Source organism: Ceratosolen solmsi, unplaced genomic scaffold (genome assembly GCF_000503995.2).
Source record: "Ceratosolen solmsi marchali unplaced genomic scaffold, CerSol_1.0 scaffold61, whole genome shotgun sequence".
In the NCBI taxonomy this organism is placed as follows: domain Eukaryota; kingdom Metazoa; phylum Arthropoda; class Insecta; order Hymenoptera; family Agaonidae; genus Ceratosolen; species Ceratosolen solmsi.
The window spans coordinates 1,236,660-1,264,636 of NW_011948435.1; the positions used below are offsets into that span (position 1 = coordinate 1,236,660).

General features: G+C 33.2%; 1 protein-coding gene across 1 annotated transcript; it reads left to right on the forward strand.

Moving 5' to 3' along the window:
• The first annotated feature begins 7,075 nt into the window (after positions 1-7,075).
• LOC105364973 (gamma-aminobutyric acid receptor alpha-like) lies at positions 7,076-27,661 on the forward strand. Its single transcript, XM_011503019.1, has 10 exons — positions 7,076-7,277; positions 10,032-10,099; positions 12,091-12,311; positions 13,082-13,164; positions 19,189-19,388; positions 20,427-20,514; positions 20,594-20,754; positions 22,955-23,212; positions 24,614-24,765; positions 27,445-27,661. Exons 1-10 carry the CDS (start codon positions 7,076-7,078, stop codon positions 27,659-27,661), a joined length of 1,650 nt encoding a protein of 549 aa, XP_011501321.1.
• The last annotated feature ends 316 nt before the right edge of the window (positions 27,662-27,977 follow it).

Sequence of the window (27,977 nt, forward strand, 5' to 3'; positions counted from 1 at the left end):
CCCTTTGAACTTGCGGCTAAATGACAAATTTCTTAGCTTAACGATTACTTTGCTTAATATTTAAATCACATAGATGCATATTAATTTGAGAATAATAATTATTTTTCAAATAGATTAATAGTGATTGAAGAGGAAAGCGTTGCTTTGACCAACGACCGATGATCTATAAAAACAAAAATGGAGGACCGATTACACCGTACCTTACGACTCATCTGGCAATAAATATTTTTGTTAATGTGATATTTATCATTTATTGTTTGAACAATAAAAAATAATTAAAATTTTTTTCTTATCGAGAATACATTATATCAATAATAGGTGCAGCAATAGCAATAATAAGTGAATATAATGAGTATTACTTCTACAAAATATACCCTTTTAATGAAATTTACAAACTCTCGTGCCTATAAGTACAGAATAATTTTTATTACGTCATATCCTTCTTTCGTGCTTCTTATTTTTATCTCTGAATTTCTATAAGTTTGTCATTTTATAATAATAATGATTAATATCATGAGATATAAATTACTCTGAGATACATTGTATTTTTTTCTTTTTTCTTTTTTTTTCTTTCTTATATTTTATAAAATTATAATTTTCATTATTAATGTTGTATAAAATGTTATATAATACTTAGTACAATTCGTGTATGAACGTAGAACATTTTAATGCATAGTTGAAGTAATTCTACTATTACTAATATTAATTAGAATGGCGTTACATGAAAAATAAAAACAAAATATATTTATTTACGGCTTATTTGGCGGTACAATTAAATTTTAATTCCACGAATGTTAAAAGACATTTTTTGGCCTTCAAAATGATTTATAAATGCCTTACATCAATTTTACATTAACTATGAAATTATTAAAGCGAATGTCTATATTGCAGAAATTAAATCTGCTATCGAAGGTGTTTGATTGTTTAAACAGTATTTGGATATCTAAAATTATACATTATTTAAAAATACATAATAATGGAACATGCGAAGTTTTAACTCGTTATCGATATGTGCAAAATTATACCACACACACATTTACATATAAGTAATAATATATTCTCAGGCGTTAATGCTAACTACGTTAGATCATATAATAAAGTGGTCGGATCATGTTGCCGACGCAGTTGACTTAGAGATAGAGTTTTAAAAGACAAAAGGCAGCGATTTCAATATTTTAACGTTTTAAAACTGAATTTTGCTCATTATGATGTAAATTTTATGTGCTGATGTTCTAATGAAAAACTAGCGTTGATAAAATTTCTTGAAAAATAAATTTCGAGAGACGTTACTTTTATCGGGGCAACTCTTCCCATTGTTGATAAGGTTCATCCAAAAAGAAAAAAAAAACAAAAACAAAAACAAAAACAAAAAATATCAATGAAAGGAAAAAAATTCAGACTGATTTCAGAATCGGTAATTAATAATGAAAGCGTCAAATGAATGAATATCACTAGAAGTCTTAATCCGATGTAAAAATTAAAATCATTAAAGATTTAGTTGCAGAAATGGTAGTAGAGATTGTTTCAGCAACAAAATTCTTATTATCGATGAAAGTAGAATTTTCTCTTCCAGCGTTACCCTTACGTATAAATCTCCGTCATTCTCTGCCCCGAAATAACAAGGAAGATGGGCTCTATTCGTCCATCATATCTTACGATATTTTTTTCTTTATAAAACGAGCAAGTACAAGTGCTTAATAATGTATTTGAGAAGGCAAAAGTAGACTCCTGACATTTACCTGCCCAAGGACATGCGATGAGCCGCAGAGTTCGGGCCATGAATTTTTTCTTGACAATAAGTCTTCTACTCGAAAATGGCACGCACACGCACACACAGCCACGCATTAAAAGCGTACAACGATATATCTCTTGGTCTATTTTCTCCCACGCTCTCTCTCTCTCTCTCTCTCTCTCTCGCTCTTCGCCTCGGAATCTATCTTTCGAGGATACGTGATTCGGGTGTGAGTCAAGGCGCGGTCAGCTCTATCCCACGTTCCTCCTTCGGATCTCGACGATATATTTACGACAACCTGGCTTTACGCGGAAAAGCGCGAAACCGTGTTCACGCCCACCCCCGCCATCATTCCCAGCCACCCGACAAGTGCGCCGACTGCACTTTTCAAATGGACCACAAGAACTCCAAGGGAACCAAAAAAATCGTTTTATTCACTGCGGATAATTCAATTTGTGGTTGCATTTAGCACCTTCGATCATAATTACTTCGGCATTCTTATTAATCAGTTACTACTACTACTACCACTACTACCACTACTACTACTACTACTAATAATAATAATAATAATAATAATAATAATGATAATGATAATGATAATGATAATAATAATAATAATAGTAATAATAATAATAATATAATAATTATATTAATAAACTTCAAATTTGAAGAATGACTATTGATTGTCGAAATCCATTGCTCTATCCTTGTATTATTGTAACACGAGAAATAAAAAGAATGAGATGGATTACTTAACGGTAAGCTTAGTGGGCCTCTTTTCTTACACATAGGCAGTTACGATGAGAACTTTAAACACTTTTTATAAAAATTGATTATTCATTTTTCATCTTGAGATGAAAAAATTTCTCAAGAAATTTATATTTGTTCATATATAAATCAAAGTTTTATTTATATTTTTCTAATTTTTTTTTTAAATAGAGGTTTATAGGTCGAAACTTTTAACTCACATACATCGAGGTTTTACGCATACATCTACTGTTACCTATATTTGACGTATTATCACTTTAATGTCATAATAATACCGAAAAAATATTTTCAATCAATTAACAAATTATTAATAAACATCACTATGGATATTTAATTCTAAATTCTGCATTTCTCTTAGCCATTGGTCTATTTGCATTATTAAATAAATAACCTATTAATAGCCGTGATAAAGCTATAAAATTATTATTAAATCCAATTTGGAATGAAAAAAATACGTTTTCGATGAAATTTATTCTATTTAAAATATTGATCTTACAATATGGCAATTATTATGATTTATTCATTTGCAAGAAACGCATAAAAATTATCAATGCCTAAAAAGCTCTTTAAAGGTAAAATGAGTGCGACAAAAGATTGTACTATAAATTTTAGAAAGTAGACTAAAAGCTATTGAAAGCTCTTGGGCGTATATATGTTGATCAAATTTAAAGAATCATAAATATTGATTCATTTTTATTTTTTTATGACCCTTGGAATTAGCACACGAGTCAAATATATTTTTAAGCTTAACAATTTTTACTTCTTTCGTTCTTCAATTTCATTCTTTCTTTCAGCCTTTTATTCTTTTTCGAATATGAGATTGTATTATATTGTATAGGAATTATTGTATAATGAATGGATTGCGCGGAGAGACTTTCTTTTGAAAAATTATTGCTTTTACACTGCTTTCTTAAAATCTTTTAAAATTTTATGATCAGGCTTTTGCGAGCGAAAGTAGAAATTTTGAAAGAGTGAAATTTCAACTTTAGTTATGAAATTGAAATTATACCTCACACTTTGACTATAAGATTCGTATATTTAAATAAAAATAAATATGAATAATGTGCAAACGTGCAAGTGTCATAATTAGTCAAAAAAAAAAAAAAAAAAAAAAAAAAAAAAAAAAAAAAAAAAAAAAAAAAAAAAAAAAATTCGTCCTTTATTACGCTGTGTAAATTTTATTTACTATAACGTGAGTATTGTAATTAATTTACAGAATAACGATAGAAGGCAAGAATAATTCTCTTAAAAAGAAATATTTCAGAACAATACTATTAGCAGAGTATTATCATTAGAGTTTGGAAATACTTTGTCAAATCAGTGTTAAATCCAATCATTATTATTATTATTGTTTTCATTTTTTTTTATTATAATTGTCATGCGACGGGTCGTACAATCTTTTCAACATTTTTCAAAAAAAAAAAAAAAAAAAAAAAAAAAAAAAAAAAAAAATTCGTCCTTTATTACCCAATGGCAGAGATAATTTCGGCTTGTTTGTTATATTTATCGAGATTAAAATTTTCCTCGAGAATAAAACTGACGGACGGGATTATATGAACTATGAACATTCTTAAAATTCGGAATTTGGCGTGGCAGAATCGTCGGACCGATCCACGTATTCTATGCATATGTAAACAAAACTCTAAATTCATTTTGCTCAACACTTGCTACCCTCTTCAACTTTCAAAATATGGTTTTCAAATGAAGGCTGAAATTATTCTGCGGAGCTCCGAAAAATTTGCGTCTTTTTTCATTTTACAGAATTATAAAGTTACCAATTCTCAGCGTCGCATTATCGAATTTTCATTTATAATTAAAAAATCAGCATTCTCATATGGCAATTTTATAATCTTCGTTCCCTTGTAATTTTATTTGAATTTTTCTTTGTAATTACACGTCCATGGTGAATGACGCAACGTGGAGAAAATTAATGTTCAGCCCAATTTCTAAATTCGAGAAAATCTTGAAAGTTCAAAATTCTGATCTTATGCAATTCTTACCGTTACACGAGACTTTCAAAATGATTTTCCCCTCGCGTTCACCGTTGCATCTTTCACCATTCCCTTTAGAAAGCAGCTTCATCATTCAAAAGTCATCTTAAATCACCGTGCTCGTCCACCCGAGCGGTCACTCTCCTCTCGAGGAAGGTTCCATTACAAAATACCTAATTTCTGCATACGACGTCGTTACAAACTGTAATGTCAGCGTAAAAGTCGAGCTTTCGCTTCGCTTTGCTGATAGGTCGCGCGAGCAATTGGACCGAAAAGTGTCAACGACCTAACGACGAGCCTTCGCTCGAGAATCGCTGCTCTTTTTCGAAGAACATCATCGCGCTGACATCAGCCTCCCGTTGGCACTCGAGTGCACTCGTGGTCCGCCCGAGTCTCCGGGCCCCTCGCCCCCAGGGCCGCGTGTGCCATATCGATTGTCCGGATTTGTTCGGGGTGTGTGGACGGGGCCGGGAAGTGGAGGGGGGGGGGGTGTAGTCGCGGTCGTACGCGACCGATCACGAGATTTGGCCCCAACGACTCGTAGATGTTTTGGCGTAGCTAACACAATGGACCCCAGAGAGCCGGATGATCCTGGAGTTGTAAGTGGCATCCACCTCACTGGCTTCGTTCTCGTCCTCTTATTTGCATTGCTGCCCTTCGCTTTTGTCAACCGCCGATCCACGGTGATACCGAGAAATGAAGCGCGTTGACTTTTTCGACGACTTACAACCTGCCTATGTGGGACCAAGTGCGAGAAGATCCTTACCGCAGGATTGCAAGCCACCGTATCCGCCACCGTATCCGCCATAGTAATCAGACTGTAATTCCCTAAAGACTGATGTTTCGAAGAAAACATCGATGTCTTTGTGGATAACTTATGGGATGGAAAAATTTTTTTATCATATTTGGTTATAAGGACGCATCAGCTTGTAAGGCGATTTCTGGTCAACAAATGTATTTATCCGAGACTCGTGCCAAGTTTGAAGTTTACTAGATTACTTCTTCGGGAAACACGAACTGGCACGACGAACGCGAACAGTTTTTTAACGCACATTAGACCAGAATACGTTACGGTCTCTTTGCTTCAATATTACCGTAATTAAGCATTAATAATAATGGGCTACAGCGGAAATATTGATAAATGCTTAATAATAATAATGTAAGAATTTCCCTTCGAGCGTGTAGAATTTCAAAAATTTTCGTTTCCTCGTCGACATTTTTCCAATGATTAGTAGAGTAAGTGGAAGTAGAAAAATCAGTCTATATTTACCAAGCCATTGAAACTTAGATGAGAGGAGGAATAATTTTAATGAATAAATTGTAAACAAAATTAATTTTTGAGCAATAAAATGAGAAAAGAGAGAATTATTAGATTGTATTGATAAGTAATTGTTTTCACCTACGCTAGCAAAAATTAATCACCAAAGATTTACAATCTCAGCTAAATTTACTACAAGCCAAACGCGATAATTTACACACACTTGAAATAAAAGTCGACACCTATTTAGTGGATGAAAAGACTATTCTAATAAATAATTTAATACCGATGAGCACCAAAGTGTAAGGGAGTACCACATAATTCATGCTACTGAACTCGATATGAGAGAATCTAGCTTTAAAGAAGCGTTAATAAATTAAAAACTAACGAAGCTTTAGACGCCGTCTAAGTTATATAATAAAAAAAATAAAATAAAAAAAAAAATAAGAGAAAATCTGAGACAATGAACATAATAATTTATTCGGGACAGCGATAGTATTAAATCACAATTTAAATGATTTAAATGTTTAAGATAAAAAATTATATAATATTAATAGTTACGGGATATTATAAATAAACATGTCGAGAATTTTATTAATAAAGGACAGAACTATGTAAAAAATTAAATCATCTTTATAATAATTATATGATTGCAATTATATGATTAAGTAATTTATATTTAAAAATTTTCTCGATTAAATGAAACACAGAGAAAAATATTTTATAACGATTCTTTTACATTTAAAATCCAAGTGAAATAAATAATACGAACTTACGGGAATTAAGCAATTAAAATACATAATCATACATACAGTGACATAAAAAGTCACAATATTTCAATCTAACGAATGGAACTTCCTGTACGAAACAAAAAAAAAACAAAATAAAAACAAAAAATTGATTGAACGATCAAAGTATTGTCAACGCATAATACTTTATCGAAAAAATACGAGTAATTGGTTGTTATTTTCTTAAGCTTTGGCGATATTATTAGCCAAGTAATTATTAACCGTGCGATCGATTGACTATAACAACAACAACAACAACAACAACAACAACAACAAACAATCATGTCCGAAGTGACATTTTCACTTGTCGATCGCTTAATTCATTGAGTAAATCGCCCCGCGACTCTCGCAAGCCTAGGATGAGAATGCCTATGATAAGAATCAGTTTTTTGAGCTTTTGATTCCTCATGATACGAATTTTATAATTTCCTCGGTCTGCGGCCAACAGAAAACTAAACGAACGGTTTCACCAAGTACGAGTAGACACAAAGAAAAGAGACACTGCTAGCAATGAGAAGAGGAATTTTTTTGCAGACTGATGGCGACACTCTTCATGCCGTTGAGCCTCTGCAGCAACCGAAGCGCCGTCCTTAATCTGGCAGCTAGTGGAGCATCTTCGTCGGCAATTGGCAAAGTCGCCCGTATCAATGTCAATGATATTGTTTCGCGAAATATCACGATGGTGCTGGAGAATCTTCTTATGAACTACGAGAACAGCCAACTGCCCACTCATGGAAAAGGTATGAGAAAATTATCTTTACGCTCTTATATTTCACATTATCGACGCGCCTTCAACATTGCCGCTCTTCGTTTATTAATTCACTTATCAATAAATACTTAAGCTATATAATAATGTTACCCTCTTGATATTGATAATAAGGTTTCAAACTTTTACAATTATTAACAGTCCAGGGATTTCTACAGCTTGAAAAGTATTTTTAAAATGTTTTGAAATATTTGAAAAGACATTCGAAGCCGCCGTTAATAAATTTTAAGTAATTACAAACTACGAAAGCGTACAAAATACTATTAACTTGTATGAAAAATAATTTAATAGATATTAATAGTTGCGCTTTATTTATTTCTGATAATTATTTCTCATATTAAATTATATAATTCTTAATATATTACGTTTTTAGATAATTACACGTGAAATTGTAAACCTCTCTATCTTTCAATTACAATATTTTCTTACAGAGAATTATTTTTTATAAAATATTATATTCAAGTATATGACAATTGTCATATATTAAGTGATAAAAACGCCTGTGTAATGTAATGTTTTTCTATTAAAATTTTCATTTTAAATGTCAAATAGTAAGTATTAATTGATTTAAATTTTCGATTAATATTAAGATATTTATCTTCAATAAAATAATATTAATATTATTTACAATGTGTAAGAAATTATATATGCATAGATAAAAATTCGGTAATTTATTGTTAATATATTTTATTGTAATAAGACAAAGTATATTGTATTATATTAGTTTGTAGTATAATTTTCATTCGTTATTGTATTTATAATTTGTTATTATATAATGGTGAGAAATTAATGAAAACAAGTTAAATAAAAGTTTTCTTACTTTCTTTCTTTTTGTTTTTGTTTTTGCTTTTGTTTGACACCATATTCTTTTTTACATCATATATGTAATAGTGTTAATTTTTTTCATTTGTATTGAAAATTTCGTAATGTCATTGCAAGCAATGAATTGTATATTATTTTTACAATATATCATAATACCGAGAAAATAAAAAGTATTTCAAAACAATGAAATTATAAGCTTATAATAATTAAAGTCGTTGGATGATAATAAAATTGAGGATAAAATCGATGGAATTTCTATTGTTCACTGATTCTCACGGAATTATCTTTTTCATTAATAGGCTCAACTCTTATTAAAAAAAAAAAAAAAAAAAAAAAAAAGCAATTACCAAAACCAAACGATTGACTTACAATTGGTTTTATTCATTTATTAGATAAGCGATGCTTCGAATTATATTTTTGAGAATTATTTCTCGGCCATTTCAAATATTTTCAACTCGTTTTACAATGATGATTATGCTCACGGCCGATATTATTCTTAAATTATTCTTAAAAAAATACTCGATTATCTATAAATACCTAAACACCGATTATCGATTTCTGAATTTCATCAATATTCATAAAACACTGTTATGTTCTTTGTAAAAGTTGAAATTTCTAGGAACAAGACATTATTTATTTCAAGAGATTTATTAATTTACATTAAATGATTTAACAAAATATGTACATGTTAACAAATTATCTCTAACAGAACGTCATAACTCAAAGGATTAATTAGAAATTAAAGGGCATAATTGATTTTGAGTTTACAACAATTGATTAAATCAGAACATTTGATTGATTAAATCTGCAATTCGCTTTAAATAAATAATAAAAAATAAAAAAAAATTAAAAAAAAATCAAACTACTCAATGAAACACATTGGTGTGGATTTTATATTATTTGATGACGTAGAAATAATCATATTCAAGATATGTTAGGCTCTTAAGCTTAGGCACATCAAATTCGGCTTTATCAGAAGTTTTATAAATTACAGGTAACTTTACGAAAGAAAAAGTAGTCTTTGTAAAACTACTAAATGGTCAAACTAAAAAGTTTGAGTGCCTCTTTTTTCAAGCCAAATAGAAAAGTTCGTACGACCATTTTTTAAGAGGAAAGCAAAAAATCCATCCCTCTAGAAAGTCTACATGCGCGAGCGAATGTTTTCCTTATTGTTTTCTCGCTTTAAAAGCAAAAATACACAAGACCGTTGGCAATCAAGTCGTGTGCCATGACAAAGGCCGATTCTCCGTCCGGTAAAATTCCCAACCATCCCGATTTACTTCGATCTCTTTTCCATTTTTACCATCTTTTATCCCTCTCCTTTTTCCTCTATTTTTCTCCCTGATTTTTTGCCCTCTATTTCTTTCTCATTCCGTTCCCTTCACATATCCGTTCTGCTACTTCAGCTTACAATTATCCGCCCCCCTCCCCGCCACGACTATTACTCGTTTGATTCTTCTTCTTCCTCTTCTACTTAATATTATTATTATTATTATTATTATTATTATTATTATTATTATTATTATTATTATTATTATTATTATTATTATTATTATTATTATTATTATTCCGAGAGTTTTTTAATCTATTAAATTTTGGCCGTTTCTCGGTGGTTAATTATTATAATTAGAAATACTTTTAATCGTAATTACAAGAATAATATTCACGATTGTTAATTAAAAGTATTGTGCATTTTGATATTTATTGGGCTGTTCTTTTTTTTTTTTTCTTTTTTTTTTTGATAATACTATAAGCAGTACAATTAAAAAAATTAAATAAATAAAAAAATCAATGAACTGAATAGTATCATTTTAAAATACTACTCAACGACTAACAATATTAAGAAATTATCAATTGTTTATTAAAGCGTTAATTAATAATTATTTTTTTCATAAATGATTTGCAGGAATACCTACAGTAGTAAAGACGAATATTTATATACGCAGTATGGGCCCCATATCGGAACTCGACATGGTCAGTATATTCCTCTTATAAGTCTCATAATTTTTTTCTCTACAACATTCCTTGAAGTAGAGATACGGATCAATCGATAGAGCCGAGGAACAAAGCTCTTTGCTATTTAGCTCCGTGACAATTTCCACGAGGTTTTGCGTAAAATGTTGTGAGAAGGTAGGCTGTGGGTTGATGAGAGAGCGAGAGCGAACAAAGACGAAAAGAAATGAAGAATAAAAGATAGAATGAGCTGAGCCACGAGTTGGCAAAAAGCGCAGGGGCTTACTTACTTAAAGTAAGCTCGGAGGGAGTGAAAAAGCTCGTTGCTTCCTATTGTCCACGTAAAATCGCGTCGACCACGCACTAATCGCCATAATACGAAGGACACGCACCGAGCGTGAAATGAAATCACCTCGAGCGGCATTCCATTCGGGATTCATCCGATGTCAGAATTATCGAAAGCAGTCGAAAGCTCCTCCGCACATTGAGTATGAGCGGGGGTGGAAAAGAGATCGATGGCAAGTAGTGGCGTATCCTCGTGTACATTGACAATGGAGGGTCGGTGTGAGGATGAAGGAGAAGAAGGAGGTTGTGGGGGTGACGATGGTGGTGGTGGTGGTGGTGGTGCTGCTGCTGCTGCTGCTGCTGCTGCGAATTCCCACGAGCATTGCCGAGGTTACGCCACATTAGGGGCGTTGCGGTTTGCAAATTAACGCCCTCAACCGCCACTGTTGAATAGTTGAGGGCGAAAAATGCAAGTTTAAGGTTGTTACGCGTACGAGGAATTCTATCGCTTAAATAGTTATCGCTAAAGTCTTTATCGGCAACGCGGAGTTTTTCATTATGCGGTATTATTGTAACGCTCGGCACGTGTCTCGATACTCGCCCCATTATTATCCTTGACAGCTGCATTTGATTTTCCTCTCAACTTTATGGGTATTATGCGCTTAACGAATGCTACGCTTCTATAAAGTTTTTCACTGAAAGTGATTATCTAATTAGGGAATTATTGTTATGAGATGCTGAATTAAAATTTTCATTAAAGTTGCGAATATATCAATTATTATTAATATTTAAGGCGTCGGCTTACATTTTACGAGAAGCATGATCGACAATGGCTCGTTGCATTCGCAATATTTATCACGTAGTAAATTACATTTTCAAAGGGTTACATGGCTTTAGCTGATCGTTCATCAAAATAAACTTAATATTTCATGAATCTTATAGAATCGCCGTATTCGAAACCTTAATAAATCCGTATAAAAGATATTTGTTTTATTTAAATATTCAAAATTTATATTCAGCGTACTAGCCAACCGATTGAAATTACGTTTATCGCCTAATGGACGATAATAACATTTTTATAAAATCACTCACATAACAATAATAACGATAATAGCAATTACCTTCGAATATATTTTTAAAGTGCCTTTTGAATTTTGTTAATTCTCACACTCAAAAGCTACCCAAGTCCACTTTCTCTTAAAATCAAGACTAAACTATCGATTATCTTTTCAATATCGAAGCATTTAAAGGAACGATTTTACATCCCATCGTTCTATTAAGCGAATTTTAATAACTTTCTATTATACCGAAAAATATAGATTCTCATCGTATTAAGCGTGAAAGCGTCACGACAGCAATGACATTAAAATATAATCGAATTTTCATTCTGTAAATAGTTTACAGCCAACAGGTATAATTATATCGACGCTTAAAAATATCTCTCTGTTACAAATAATGAGACTTTCGATTATTTTATATTCAATACCCACGTATTCAAGATGATAAGATAAGGGCATTCGTGTTGCGCTTGCATATCAATCCGGTAATTATGCAATAAAGCTTTCGAGTTTCAATTAGATTGAGATTGAGAGAATCCTCAATATTATAATGTAATGGTAATATAACGATAAGACTTATAAAACGTGTAAGAAAGAAAAACGAATAAGCCAGCCCCTCTAATATAAACGGGAGTCTTCTTACTAATCTAGAGCATAATTTTCCTGCAGGATTATTCAATGGACTGTTATTTTCGCCAATACTGGCGCGACTCTCGACTCAGCTTCTTGGGCCCAATAAAGTCACTAAGCCTTAGCATCAAGATGCTCGAGAGGATTTGGCGACCGGATACTTACTTTTACAATGGGAAACACAGCTACGTGCACACCATCACCGTACCCAACAAATTACTAAGGATAACTCAAGAGGGCGATATTCTCTACTCCATGAGGTTTGTTTTTCCATTCGCTGTGGCATAATCTCGATTGCTTTAACCTCTCGAACCTCTTCTATATCGCTTGCCTAATAGATTAAATTAAACGAAGGATAAATGAGCGAAAAGTTTATCATACATAATATACACATTTTTTTCGTTTTTGTTTTTGTTTTGTTTATTGTGAGTAAATGGCCTTCTCTGTCAATACTTAACGAAATATTTGTAATTTAGCTGAGCATTTTACTATTTGTAATATATTTCACTAACGTATTTCAAGTTGATCGAGTAAAAATTGTGCACAAATAGTACATATGCGAGGTAACGTGTGAGAAATCAATTAAATCAAGTAAATAGTATTTGCTTTAAAATTCTCCCTTACATTCATCCAACTCGTAGTTATACAATCCTTTAAAATTTAAATTTCATTTTAATTGAAAACGATTAAAATGCAGTCTTAAATTTTTTTAAATTCTATTCAAATAATATTTTGATTTAATAAGCAATATGATGGCATGTATTTATAAGGGAAAAATCAAGTATTCTGTGCACTTGAGAATAAATAAAGTTTCATTCTTCATTGTATTATTAATTAAATTCAAATATAGCTCAAGAGAAAATGCGCTCGAACTTTTTATCATTATTCACAGCTGCGTTTTCTTATTTTGTCTTTTCTTCTGATTCTTTTTTTTTTTTCTCCCCCTCACCCAAATCCTTTTGTCACGCGTATATTCGTGTTGGCAATGCTTGAGTCCATTTTTCAAGAGGAACGTCTCGATGACACGCAGACTGACCATCAAGGCGAAGTGTACGATGGATCTGAGGAATTTCCCGATGGACCGACAGTCTTGCCCCCTGATTCTCGGAAGCTGTGAGTTCACTATAAAATTATTTTAAAAGAGACGGCCGAGAAGGCGGAATCAGATGTATATATATATATATATATATATATATATATAGAGAGAGAGAGAGAGAGAGAGAGAGAGAGAGAAATAATAAAAAATAGACAGAAGTATACTACGTGCTTCAAAAAATTAAGTGTCGTTAATTTAAAAAAAAAAAATCTTCGGTATATCTTTTTTCCTTCTTTTTTTTACGTACCGTCGATCTGATGCTAAACGTAGCACATCCGTGTCTTTTGTCTTGAAATATTTATTACGATATATCGCTAGGTAGTTGAATTGAAATTTTATTGATAATTCCTCAGAATTTAAGTAGAGACAGACGCAAATGATAACGCGCATGCCATTTTATACTTTTCTTCGTATAACGATTATTCTTTCATCTTATCCCTTTTACCTTAATTATTGCTTTATGTATACGTATAACACATAGTTTATATGATATTTGTAAATAGTCTGATACGACAGCCAAGTATAATGAGGATTCTAATTAAAAGTTACTGTTAGTTGGATTTACGCTTGCAAAACCAGTCCCTTGATATTTCACAAGTTTAAAATCAAACTTCTTTGAAAAGAATTCCATCAAATTTTATTTATAATTAAGAAAGTTTTAAAGTCAGTTAATTGCCATCTAAATAGAAGATAAATAGAAAGATGATTCGTTGAAAAGCAAAATGCCAATGTAGACAATCTTTTATTATATAGTCTATTATATATCTATTAATTAGAATGGAAAAAAAAAATAATATTCTTAATGTCTAAATAATTTTATGCACAATAAACAATAAAAAAATTTTTGCTTATTTTGCATAAAAAATTGAAATACATATGTACTCAGGAGTCGCATAAATGATTATTTTAATTATTTTAATTACGATTATTTTAATATAATCATAAAATTTTATATAATTCACTGACTCGAACCATTCTTCGTTGATAGCATATTTTGAAAATTCATTAAGTGAAAGGAATTAATCGATCAAATTTATAGAATTATATTAAGCTCTAAGTGCGTATAATTCCATTCTCAAGTAATACAGTCAATTAATTCTACTTTCTTCATATACCAATTAATTTTACGATTCTACCGAATTCTTTTACCGCGCTAATGCCAGTCCGTAATATTAGCAATAAAAGCAATATCACACAAAAATCATTCACATATTTATTACGTAAATCATTAAAAATAATATATTATAAATCCTTCATTAAATTTATATGATATTTATGCTCGATTATAAATTTGGATGTTTCTTACACTTAGCATACAACGAACATAATACATAAAATGACCTACGTATTAATAATTCAAAATAAATAAATCCTTTATTAGGTGCTATATGTATGTATGCATAAGTATTATGCTTTGGGCATTTTTATTAATAATATATTTTATTAACGCTCGGAAAAACAAATTTTTTTTCTACAATGTGAAAACAAGCCATTAATATTTTATAAAATCAATGCAAAATTATGATATATGCAGTTAAGATGTGAATTAAGGATGTCCAAAATTAGAAATAAATACATTCACAAATAAAAAAACTATAAGAACTATATTGCTTTATTAATTTTATGGAGCTTAAAAATATGGAAAAGAACATAAAAAGATTATAAAAAAAAAAAAAAAAAAAAAAATTATTAACCGGCAAAATGTTTTGTCCAATACTTTTACTATATTTGCAATAATAATTAAAACGTCTTGATAAAACCTTTAAGGATCATTTAACTCTTTAAATTAATATGCTATTTAAAAACTTCTAAAAGTTCGAACGGCGCTCTTATTTATTTTAATAGTTTTTTTTGCAATATAACGAATTTGCTAGTTACAAAAGGACTTTAACTTTTTACAATTTTTCCGCTCTACTTTTTCGCGATCACAGCCATATAAGAATTCATTGAAGTATCTGATAAAACAAATAGCCTTAGAGTGAAATCGAAAAAAAAAAACAAAACAAAAAAACAAAAAAATATAAAATCCCAGCCTATGTTGATCAGTGTTAGTGAGCTGTAGTAGACATAAAATCATATACTTTTCCAAATACGATATATTCCATTGCATCTTGGATTACCTTAGTAATCTATTTTCGTTTCAGGAGTGCATACGGGAATACAAGTTAAACATACACGCGATGTCTTGAAACTAGTAAAGTTTCGGCCTGAATAAACTTTGTTCCCCTTCATACATCATCAGATCCCGTCTCATCTTACCTTTCCGTACCTTCGCTTCGTTCTTATCTATATTAAAGGAAATCTCCGAGACTCGTATCTACTTACGCGCGAAAAGTTATCCCTTACACACTCACACACACGCACACCTTTTAAAGTTTCCGTCCCTACTGTATCGGCTATGTCATCCGGTTTTTCACTTGGTCCATATTATTGTTATTTTTAACTTTACTAATTCATTTCACAATTTCTTATAATCGTTTGAACTTGCATACATCAAACTTTTAAAACAATCATTTAGACTATTGGATGAAAGAGTGAATATATTTTTAATATGTGCATCATAATAATATTTATAGAATCTTTTCGTCGTCGATTATTAAGTAATAAAATGTTAAGTATTAATTATTAAAATTAATGCAGCTACTACGTTTGGCAAAATTTTATTATTATAAATTAGATTGAATAGCAATTTGCGTTAATACATAACCTGTTAAGTGTTAAAACTTTTGAAATATTACATATATAAAAACGTAATTTAATGTGTGTGTGTGTGTGTGTGTGTGTGTGCGCGCGCGCGCGCGCGCGCGAGGGTATAGAGAGAGTAAGTGAGAGAGATAGTTATGTATAAAATAGTGCACGGAACTTACGTGCGATATTGTGGAGTCATATAATAAAAAATTGTTATGAACCAATATTATTAGGAAATGGAACTGGTTTAAAAAAAAAAATCAAACACTCGTTAAAACACTAATTACTAATTCCACTTGAATAGAGTTTTATAGTTACTTTTATAAATTATATACAGTTGTAATCGTTACGAGTGCATAAATTCTCGTCTAATAATACAAATAATATTCGAGTGTACACCGAGGACAGGCAGTGCTGACGCACATTTATCTTGCCTTTGTCACGTGCATTTACAGCCTCTCCCCGACATTCTTACCATCCACAAAGTTTCCTCTTAAGAATAGTTGGTATTTCGAGATTAGAGGAAGGCACTGAAAGCTGAATAATAGAAGATACCATCGGTCCTCGTGAGCGGACACTCAAGAAACGACTCCGGTTTCTTCAAATCGAACCAAATTATTTTCAACCTCATAAACTGTCCTCAAACCCACCCTACTGCCTCTCCTTCTCTCGACGAACTATCCATATTCTAGGCCCATCGACTTAAAATGAGAGAATCGATTATTAGTAGAACGAGGACCGCACTTTTCAAATGGCTCAAAGACACGAATCGTGGCTAACGGGATCCGGTCACCTACCGGTTCATACGAACAATTTTCCAAATTACGTATTTCGAAATAATAATCCAAGTATAATAGATAATGATCGACCCGGATGCCAAATAGCTCTACAATACACCTGCAAGAGTACGCGAACTCTCGACGACGCTTAATCAATCGCGTGTAGAAGGCTGCCGATGGAGTCGACGATCCCCGCTATTCAGCTTTGTCAGGATAGCCAACTCAAGCCAGAGCGAGTGGTGACAGCTAATCGAACCACGCGACAAACCACTTCTCCAACCGGAACAACAACAATGGTCTATCCAAGTGACGTAATTGAATAATCAACGGCCCTCGCTCCTTCGCCCCTTCGTCGATGAAACTCCGCTGCCTTGTCGAGCCCACGACACTCCACGGCGCACAAGGATGAAGAATTTGACGCGCGCCAAAGATATTCCGACTCCCGTGCCTTTATGTCTCCTTCACCTTGAGCTTCTACGGCCTTTCCGAGGAATTCGCTCGGCTGAAAGGCTTTTCCCCACGGTACGCGCCTCATGGGTCGGTCGGGGTGGGTGACTGCGGGACTCGTGAGGCGAGGGGCCGGGCCAGACGCGGAATAAGTACAGTGCCAGAAAAAGGAATATAAGTTGTCCAGGGATATCTCGACATCAACGCCGTTAAGTTGACTAACGGCTTCCCTCGGTCGCTGCGAAGGGCCCACCCTCGACATCAAAGTTCCTCTTTCTTAAGGCAACGTATAGATATCAACGAGTCTCAAATTATTTGCCCTTCCTTTTCTTCCTTTTACAAGGGATGGGACGATCCGTCGTAGCTTGACGCAGCACCCGCGCAAACTTAATCCCTCCCCTTTCACAATTTTCCATTCTACATATAACCAAATAGATAAATAATTATCAAGTATATTGTTATAATAATAATCTATCTGGTGACATTGGCTTTTTGGCTGAAAATTTGGCTAAAATTTACAACAATGCATAAGCCAAGGAAAGTAATTGACGCGCTTTGGAACTGTTCTTCTGCGCGAGCGAATGTTTTCAAAAAAGATCGTTGAGGACTTCGTTGGATTTCCCGTCTTCAAAACTTACTTTCACATACTGGATAATTTAAAGTACACAGCCTACGAATGAACTGAAACGAAATAGTATTAATAAACCGACTAGTATGTGAAATTACATTTGACTATAAATTTCAATTGTCCTATTAAATTTTTATGAAATTTACAATGCTTAGATTGCTGAATCTAAGCTGAAAAATTCTAAAAGAAAAAAAAAACATTGCGCCAAATTTCGGATTGTTTAGTCGTTCTTGGAGATGTCAGCGTTGAGAAAAAAATTGTAGTTGCGAGTATTTATTATTAATTATCGACTGTCTTGCAAAGGATTGGCTTACACGAAAATATATATAAATTTAAAATTCAATAGAAACAAATTATTGGTAATTTTATGCCGTATTTTTTATTATGATATAATTTTACAAATAAAACAACTATTTGATATAAATCGAAAAGTTTATTGTTCCTACCATACATATATGCCAATCCAATGTATACGTCAAATATCTATATATATATATATATATATATATATATATATGGATGAATTTTCTTTCATTATTAAATATAATTTTTATGGTACCTAAAATATTATTTTTTTGTTTTTTTTTTGCAAATTTTCAACAACACGTAATTTTATATTTTACGTCACTTTATAAGTAATGGCCTGGCATTTTCTATACAATTTATCAATTCATAAGTTATAATTAAATAAATTGCTACGACATATTCGATATAATTTTAAATCGAGATTTGCGCATCTATCCAACAAAGTTTGACAATTTAATTGTTAACAAAAAAATACAAACTAATGATTAGCAAAATTGTAAAGTAAGTATTGCTCGTTGTATATAAATGCGTCGTCTGTAGTTTTGAAAAGTATGTTAAGATTTAAAGATCATTAAATGTTAAAGATATTGGTAATTTACACGATTCGCAGTAAAAAGTTGAACGGCAATGTTATATATTTACTTTTGAAGTTTATTAATTATGTACAAGAGCAGGGATTTAAGAGAGCACTTACCATCAAACAGGAAAGAAGTGATTGGAAGTAAATACAACTGTTTTAACGGAATTTGGTATTCGAATTTATTTAAAGATATATTAAGAGTGAAAAAAAAGCCCAACCACAACGAGTTGAATGATAACAAATTACCACGAATTAAAAAGTTGTGTTCAACCTGTTTCCACCTATTTGAACCAATTTGATACTATTTAAAGCCGCTATTAACACGCACACGTTTCTCTCTCTCTCTCTCTCTCTCTCTCATTATCTACTCGGATATTATTATGTCATGACTCGCACGACCACAATGACATAGAGGTAACTCGAGACAAAATTTACCCTCGCGTTGGTGCTCGTAGGAGCATGTGAACAAAGCTTTACCCCAATTTAAACAATGAGCGAGCGAATCCATAATAATCCGAAAACTTAATAATACTAAGCTTAAGTAAACGCGAGTGCAAAACTGGCAATTTCGTTCGAAAGCGATTATAAAAGAGCTTTCGTTCCGCATTTTCAGACGCCTACACTTCCGGCCAGTTGGTATACGAGTGGCAGGACAACTCGAGCGTCAACTTCGTGCCGGGCATGGCGCTGTCTCAGTTCGACCTCATGGGATATCCTTATCGGAACCTCACCTTCGTAAGGCGCGAGGGCGAATTCTCGGTGCTCCAAGTGTCCTTCAATTTGCAGCGACACACCGGATACTTCTTGATTCAAGTAAACGCTAGGACGAAAGTTGGGTGAACACCCAATCTGTTCGTTACATTATACAGACGTTTGCCTTTCACCCAACAGAGCTTCGATTATCTAATCTCTTTCTTTTTTTTTTCAAATTCCGCCAGCATCACAATGAAAAACTTTCTGTTTTCCGAGCATTGATTCGTCGACTAAAATAACGGTGAAACTCGAGATTTTTTTTCATTTACGCGTTACATTGCCACGTTCGAAAGAGCCTTGCGCAATAAATCCGTGCTATTTAATGCTTTATTCTTGCAAATATTTTTTCAAATTGCTTACTTAAAACGCGTACATTTATTAATTTTTTTTTTCTTTTTTTTTTAAGTTTACTATTTTAACAGTTGGAATAGATTTTACAATTTTATGGAGAAATTTTAGAAAATTGTTGCTGCATCAATACGATATAGGAAATAAATTCTCGCGCGAAGATGCATATTGCCAAGTATATTTTAAGTTATTAAATTATTATTTTAAGTAGCTTTACCAATTGCAATACCTAAGGTAAATGCGAGCGATGTATACGCGTAAGATATATGATGGATTGCACTTGTAACTTTTAAACATCAAAAGATTTTTACTGCCGATGATAATTTTAATGCTAATTAAATTGACTATCTCATAAACTGAGAAGCCCATTGGCTCTTGCAATATCACCGGCAATATTGATATTTGCAACGAAAAGTCGGAATATTTCGCAAAATATGTTAACTTTTACTTTGTCCTTTAGCACATACCGAAGCTTATGAGCCAAGTTTCAAGACTTTAATTACATTTAATATATTTTTTTACCGGCTCGTAAATTTCTTGTTTCTTATTAAATAAGTCCATTAAACATAGCAAATAGATAAATACTGAAAATACATGGCTTCTCATAGCTTCATGTCTAATAATAATTAAAAAAAAAAGAAAGAAAGAAAAATCCGTCGCAGTATTCGTCACACATTCTTCGCGCTTACCTAAGGATCCCCTAACGAGATGAGTCGAAAGTTCGCAAAGTACACGTTTCTATGCTCCAAGGTGTACGTCCCGTGTGTCCTGATAGTGGTGCTCAGCTGGGTATCATTTTGGATTCATCGCGAGGCTACGAGCGATCGCGTCGGCTTAGGTAAACGAGCCCCCGCAACCTCGAACACAATAACCCGACATTGTACTTACTGATAGTTCTTGGCCGATGCAAATTCCAGGAATCACCACCGTCCTCACGCTCTCGACAATTAACTTGGATTCGAGGAAAGACCTTCCCAAAGTCAAGTACGCCACGGCTTTGGATTGGTTTCTCCTTATGAGCTTCGGCTACTGTATCGCCACCCTTTTGGAATTCGCCGGCGTGCATTACTTCACTAAGGTAACAACCACGCGCACCTCAGCTCGGACCCTCGTTTTACCTCTGGCTTCCCGACTTCTTAAATTAATGATCTTATAGGACTGTGCTCGGCCTGCACTGTCATTACATCAACAATAGCCACTCGAAAATATGGCCGATACTCTTCGTTAACTGAAATTTGCACGCCCACTTGAAAGTTTGGACATTTTACCGTTATAAATTACAATTGTCGTAAGATACAATTAAAGATTCATTTACGCCAACGGTTATCTATAATAAGAAAAAAAAAGGGTTTCTAGTTGTTTTACATAATTTTACAGGATTGTGGTTATAATTTAATGATTTTTTTTTTTTTTTTTTTTTTTTTTTTTTTTTTTTTTTTTAATGAATTTTTACGCAGTTTGGGTGAATTCAATTTTTACGATTGAATATAGTTTATAAATGATTAAAGGACCCGTGACTCGTGTCATACATATAAACATTTTTGTCTCGCAAATTTATAATGTTGACATACATCCACATGTAATCAATATTTAAAAAGCATTGAAAGATTAGGCTAGATTTCTCGACAACATATATATATGTGTGTGTGTGTGTGCGCGCGCGCGCGCGCGTGGGTGCAGTGATGATTTTGTGGAATTATTTAGTAATAGGTAAATAAATTATTTACTAATAGCTTAGTAATATGATTTTTGCAATTTATCTTATACAGTACTTTAGGGAAAAAAGAAAAGAAAAAAAAACAACAGTAATTTAGAAATAATACTCGCGATATTTAAAATATTCCAATAGATTGAAAAAGCCTTACAATATAAACTAAAATGCTCAAAATGAAGGTTCTAGATTAACTTAAATACCAAATAAACCACGCTAAGCAAATTGGATTTTATTTGACGAGCCGAAATTTCAATAGGATCTACTGCCAGGTCAATTTGTAACTGTGAATTATCAGAGAAGGACACAAAATTTAAAATCACTTTTCAGAATACCGTTATATTTATTTACAAGTTTTTAAAAACTGCATTAAAGACATTTCAACAGTTCAATAATCGTACAGCTGGGCAGCTATTATTCTACGAAAAGTGAAAAAATCTTTTTCTGTTTTTCATAACAACATTTATACTTTATCCTTAAATATTCCATTTTTAATTACCGATAGGTTAATTCCATTTGTATTTTTCAAAGAAAGAAAATTCACAATACAATTTACATAGAAAATAGTTGTTATATTCCATATAAATGAAAGTATTTAAATAAAAGCAATTCAAATAAAAAAGAAATCTTAAAGCACGATATACAACGACTGATTTTCACTAAATTTTCCAACATTATTCGCTACATCATCCTAAATAACAAAATTTTTTTATTAAAAATCACATTTCTTATATTATGATTGACGGTACGCTTTATAGGCAAAAAAATAACTTCATTTAATAGCACGAAGAAAAGTTACGTGAATATTGCGAACAAAACATCCATATTCAACAATGAAACATTAACGAAACATTGGTTATGTTTTGAGAGAGAGAGAGAGAGAAAAAAAAAGTGATACTTCATCCTAATACTGAGAAGAAAAAAATTACGGGAATAATTAAATGGATTAAAATTGCTCAAAGTAGTTGGCGTCGCTTGATTACTCGATGCAACTTGTCCAGTCTACTTGTCCAACTTGTACTTCGCATGTCAGACGAGAAACTTTGAAACACTTTAAGTTACTTGGTTGCATTTTAAAACACTTAAAGATTGTCTAAAGTATCTTTCACTCTACCATTTTCCAATTAAATCATATATTATTCGAAAGGACGTCGCTTAACGAATCCATCCCTTCCCTCGGCCCAGAATAAATAACCTTCCAGGCTGCAAATGCGCAAAGTAGGTCAAATGAAATGAAAAGAAAAAATAAAGAGGAGAGGGGGAATCCAACTTAAAATGGAAATAGGATCGTCAGTAATCGATAAGGGTCGATCCAATTAATGTCACGAAGCGGAAGTTGCTCCTTTTACGCCATCGGACATTCTGCAATTCGTGGCACAATTGACAGTCCGTGATGAAAAAAATTGCCCGGCTCTCGGCTCATTTTAGCCACGGGAGGACTCCGAGGATGTTCGTTGATGAGCCAGAGCGGCGACGGTGGCGGTGGCGGGAAAATTATAAGATAAGAGAGGCAGAGCGAGAGGGGAGCGGGTTAATGCATTACAGAAAAGCTTGGGGCTAAGCGTAGGTCGGCAGCGGCGAGTTTCCACTCGACGAGGGGTTCATCGAAGAGGAGGTAGAGGAGGACAAGGAGAGCGAGTGGGAGGACGTCGGACAAGACGTGCCGGAGGAGCTCGAGAAAGACGATTTCCGCACGATCGGCGAGCCCGCGGCCACCTGTCCCCAGCAGGTGATGCAACCGGCCAACGGCAGCGGGGCAGTCGATGTTACAACGAGCGCCACCTCCAGACGACGCAGTCCTTCCCTCTTTTGCGCCCTTTACAATGTGAGCCATCTGTCTCTCTCTCTCTCTCTCTCTCTCTCTCTCTCTCTCTCTCTCTCTCTCTCTCTCTCTAACTATCTATCTCTATCCATCTATCCCATTGCCCATTGCTCTTAGATCTTGATCTATTTCATCGCACTGGCATCGCTCTTTATTAGCTCCACAACTTTCTATCATCGATATCGCTTCAAAAATTGCACGAAATATAAGAAAAAAGCAACGTAACAGCGTACTGTAAACATTGATTTTCTTATATTAACTATTGTCCCTCTATTTATCTACAATACTCCAATATGTCTTTTAACCAATTACGTAGTTCGACAAAATGCTAATTGTGACGAATTCGTTATTATTGTAAATGTGTGTTACAATATTAATGAATGTTGTCACTCTTGACGTCCTATGGTTTCAATTTTAATAATAGCACAAATAATGAAAAAATCGATGTTGTTTATTTTTCCATATTAATAAACTGATATATCAAAATAACAAAACAATTAAAAAGAAATAAAGAGAAATAAAAAAATTATAATAAAATATATGATCATTATTCATAAAATGGTATTTATTTCGGCGCAGGAAGATTTATTCAAATATATAGTAAATACTTCTATTACACGCATGAAAGAGCAATACTTCAATTTGTCAAGTAGTAGTAGTAGTAGTAGTAGTAGTAGTAGTAGTAGTAGTAGTAGTAAAGAGCTTACCCCATAATGCGTGTTTGTTCCTGCAATTCGCACATCGCCTTCAATGATTCTTCAAAATAATCAATAAATAAAGTAGACGCGCTCAGGACCACGGCGAGTACGCTTATCGTCCGCTTCTCGTCCTTGATGGTTAATGTATCGGCAACGAAATATGATAAACCGGTCAATTAAATCCCCCGGAGCGCTCGGCTATTTCTCTCACGGGTAACACACTCGCCCGGTTAAACGAGGCGAGGAAACGACGTTTGCTCTTTTCTCTCCGATGTCTCATCTCCCTGATAACTGCAAGTTGCTTTTGTTTACTCGTCGTTGATTAAAACTCGTAGTTTGTCGACGGAAGCTTGGCTCACTGGCTGGTCCGCGACGACGACAGCGAATAAATTGAGCCTCGTCGAGTTTTTGTCGACGTAATGTAATATATTGCGCAAGACTCGCGCGAATCGATGAGTTTCTTATTACCCAGATAAATGAGACCACCGCGACACGCACTTGGCGGCATTATTCCCCGATCTTAGCTTTATTATGCTTAAGTTATTAAAACGACACGAATAAAAGATGAAAACGTATATAAGTCTGTAGCATTACTTTTCCACGCTAAAAATGGTATTGTAATTGTTGATAAAAATCTGTCTATAAATTACAAATACCCGCTAATGGTAAAAGATGGCGAAAAATGTTGATTGTGTGAATCTGTCAGGATCAAGTATACAGTCTGCCAGAGCCACGACGTTCGATAACCATCACCGTAAGTAGCAAACCATCGACAATGGAGAGGCAGACGCAGACGGAGGTTTGGCTACCAAAATGGCGACAATTTCTCTATTGCCTGATGGGCGACATGGCATTCAGGTTTGTAATTTCCATACGAGTGAGTATTTCATTATCCGATGGCTTTTTGCAGCTCGTGGCCGACGAATACTCGCGTGCACAGATCGATAATAATGTTGTAAAACGTTTTGTAATAGCGCTTGTAATGACTGGCGGTGGACACGACACGACGACAGCGATAATAAAATAAATACAGAAAGCAATAAATAGTTCATACGTTGGATATATGATGCTTTAATAGGATTATTTGGGGGACATTTTGTGAAAGTACGCGTATACACGGATTATAGAATACGTGGCTCTTGCAATCGTGCAATAAATAAATCGTGCAATCAAAAAAAAATTCTTGAAATTCTCTTGGATAAATATATAATGGTTAATTAAATTAATTATGAAAAATGAGGAACCAGAACTTGTTGTAGAATACGATTGACAAATATCCTTACGGATTAGTCAAATATTCTCGACTTAAAAAATTATTTAATTTATGAAAAATGTTACGATCGTTGATAAAACATCACGCCATATTATGACATTTAAATAACAATATTATCCCAAATTCTTCCAAATTTAACAACAAAATCTTCAATGAGTTGAATAACTCATCAATCAAACTACATCGTCGCTGAAAATCCATTTAAAAACTCTACAACCAAATTTTATATAGAGACATGGCGTTTATGAAGCCAAGAAATTTTATTTCATTTTTGTTACTGTTGTTGTGGTTGTTGTTGCTATTGTTGTTTTTATTAATAAAAAAGTGTTATAAATATTTGAATATGTATGATTGTAGACGTAACGAATAACGAGTAATAATAAACTAGAAAAGCAATGTTCAAAGCCACTTTTTAAAAAATATCAATTAATGTCAATATAATTTATAGATTATTTTCAAGATTCAAAAATTATATAGATATTTTAGTACTGTTGTTCATTAATTCTATTTAAAACAGCGTTAAGATTATGTGGATTTAAAAAATTGTAGATAATACATAACAAGCGCACACACGCGCACGCACACATACGACTGTTGAGAATTTAAAAACTAACGAAATAAGTAATATTATTAACTTTTTTCGAATCCGTAAAATTTTATGGGAAACTGCACGGTGGCAAGAATCACCTTGAAATCATTTCTTAGCAGCTTTAAAATAATTCATATATTTTTGCGCTATTTGTTAAAATAAATTTAATAAGTAAAAACGTTAACTGAACTGTAATAAATATTGTAGTTAAAAAAAAAAAAAAAAAAAAAAAAAAAAAAAAAAATTTTTGAATTAGTAAATCACGTTATAAAATGCAATTATACACTGAAAACATATAATTCAATATTTCATGAACTTCTATCTCGTGTTTACGGCGCCGTGCTGAGTCATTTATTAAATAAATCTATTTCAATTCACTTAATAAATGAGTAATATATGATAAAGATAAGTATTATTTTTCATATGTAATTCTTCCGTAGTCTGCCAGAGTTTTCAAAAAGCATTATGATAAAAATAAAATTTTTTTACAACCACAATAAATTTAAGATAATAATTTTACTCTTATTTACAAATTATTGGTATACTTAATTTACAAATTGAGTACTATTGTATTAATCAATCAATCCATCAGGTATTTTATGATTTAAATTTTTTATACAAATACTTAGCTGCATACAGTAATACTAACATAGACGGTAATGAATACACGTCAAATAATAATGTCTAACGCGTTAAAAATGGCTAGATGACTTTTTACTAAATCGAGGCACATTGTTTGAGCTGTGAAACATGAAATTAATTTTTAAGATTTGTGTATAACAAAAATCTACCTTAAAATGTCTGTAATATATTAAGAAATAAATAGATGACTGGAGAAGAAAATTGAGCTGTTAATGTCATACTATTGACGATTCTATACAAAGATTTTTTCAAAATACTCGCTCATTCGTTCAATATTTCGAGTATTTATTTGTATTGCAGTCATACAAAAAATGGAATAACATCGTAAATACGTATAATACCGATATAAATAGGAAGCTTAGAACATCTCCGGAGCGAGTTCTCGTATCTCGTATCTATTTGTTTGTTTTTTCATAATTTTTTTTTTTTTCTATTTTCTTTTTGGTTTTCGTTTTTATTTCCTTCTGGTTTTTTTTTCTTTTTTTTTTCTTTCTTTGCGCCGAGCACTGAACGGCGCGCTAAAGATATAAAAGTTATTGACCAAGAATGTCAATTCATGTATCTCCGGCGAGCAAACAATACAGCATTTCTTCAAGTTTGTCAGTTTATGAATATAAGCGATGTTTATCGTTTATCATTGTCGGAGAAGGATAGAGTGTTTTTAGTCGAACGCAAGCACATATTTACAAAACAAAAAAACAAAGAGAGAGAGAGAGAGAGAGAGAGAGAGAGGGAGAGAGGGAGAAAAGAAAAGAAAACAACAGCCAAATAAGAAACAAATAACAAAATCATAAATGAAGTAATAAAATAAGAGAGAAAGGAAAAGTGAAGTATAAATATGAAAACGAGCGTGTAGTTAAGAATGTGTAGGAAATGGCCACGAGTTAATAAACAATGGGAGATAGCATTTATGCGTGAGCGATTAGCCGGGCATCTAGAGCTGATGGAATCGATCCCGACGATTCACATTCCCGTATTAAAATCCCGAAGGCCGTGAGCCTGGTGCGGAGTAACGGTAGCGATTTTGGTCCAGGAAGCGGCGCCAGATGGAAGCCGCGGATGGGTGTCGGAAGCAGGGAGAGAGAGTCGAGCGATACATAAACAGCGTCTCCCACATCGACATAGTGGCGCGAATCGTCTTTCCTGCCTCCTTCACGATCCTCATCGTCTGCTACTGGATGGTCTACGTCACTTACCAGGAGGAGTTCAAGTGGCAAGACCCACCGATGGGCTCGGCGTCTCATCGATAATCCACCTTAGGGTGGATGGCGGGCGGCCAAGCGCACGCCCATGTCCAGGACTATTTGCTCCATTCGCGTCTCCTGCAATGCTGCCGTGTACATATAATGACATACTTATTTCGAGTCCGCGTACTTTCTCCACTGGAGCCCTGTCCTTTTCCTCGTGCAAAACTCATGACTCGAGACCGGCTTCGGCGATGGCACAGGCCGATTATAGGACTCCACGATGGCGATTCGTACAACTTGGCGCGTTATATTTTCACGCGGCTTATGATTTACGATGATACTTGCCTAGATTTATTTCCCGATCTCGCGGGTGTGAAAT

What these genes read in the sequence shown, in the direction of transcription:
- LOC105364973 (XM_011503019.1), top strand. Translation starts at nt 7,076, where the DNA reads ATGGCGACACTCTTCATGCCGTTGAGCCTCTGCAGCAACCGAAGCGCC. An exon ending in GATATTCTCTACTCCATGAG is followed by an intron (nt 12,312 to 13,081) that starts GTTTGTTTTTCC and finishes GATGACACGCAG; the next exon opens with ACTGACCATCAAGGCGAAGT. An exon ending in GAGCGATCGCGTCGGCTTAG is followed by an intron (nt 20,515 to 20,593) that starts GTAAACGAGCCC and finishes TGCAAATTCCAG; the next exon opens with GAATCACCACCGTCCTCACG.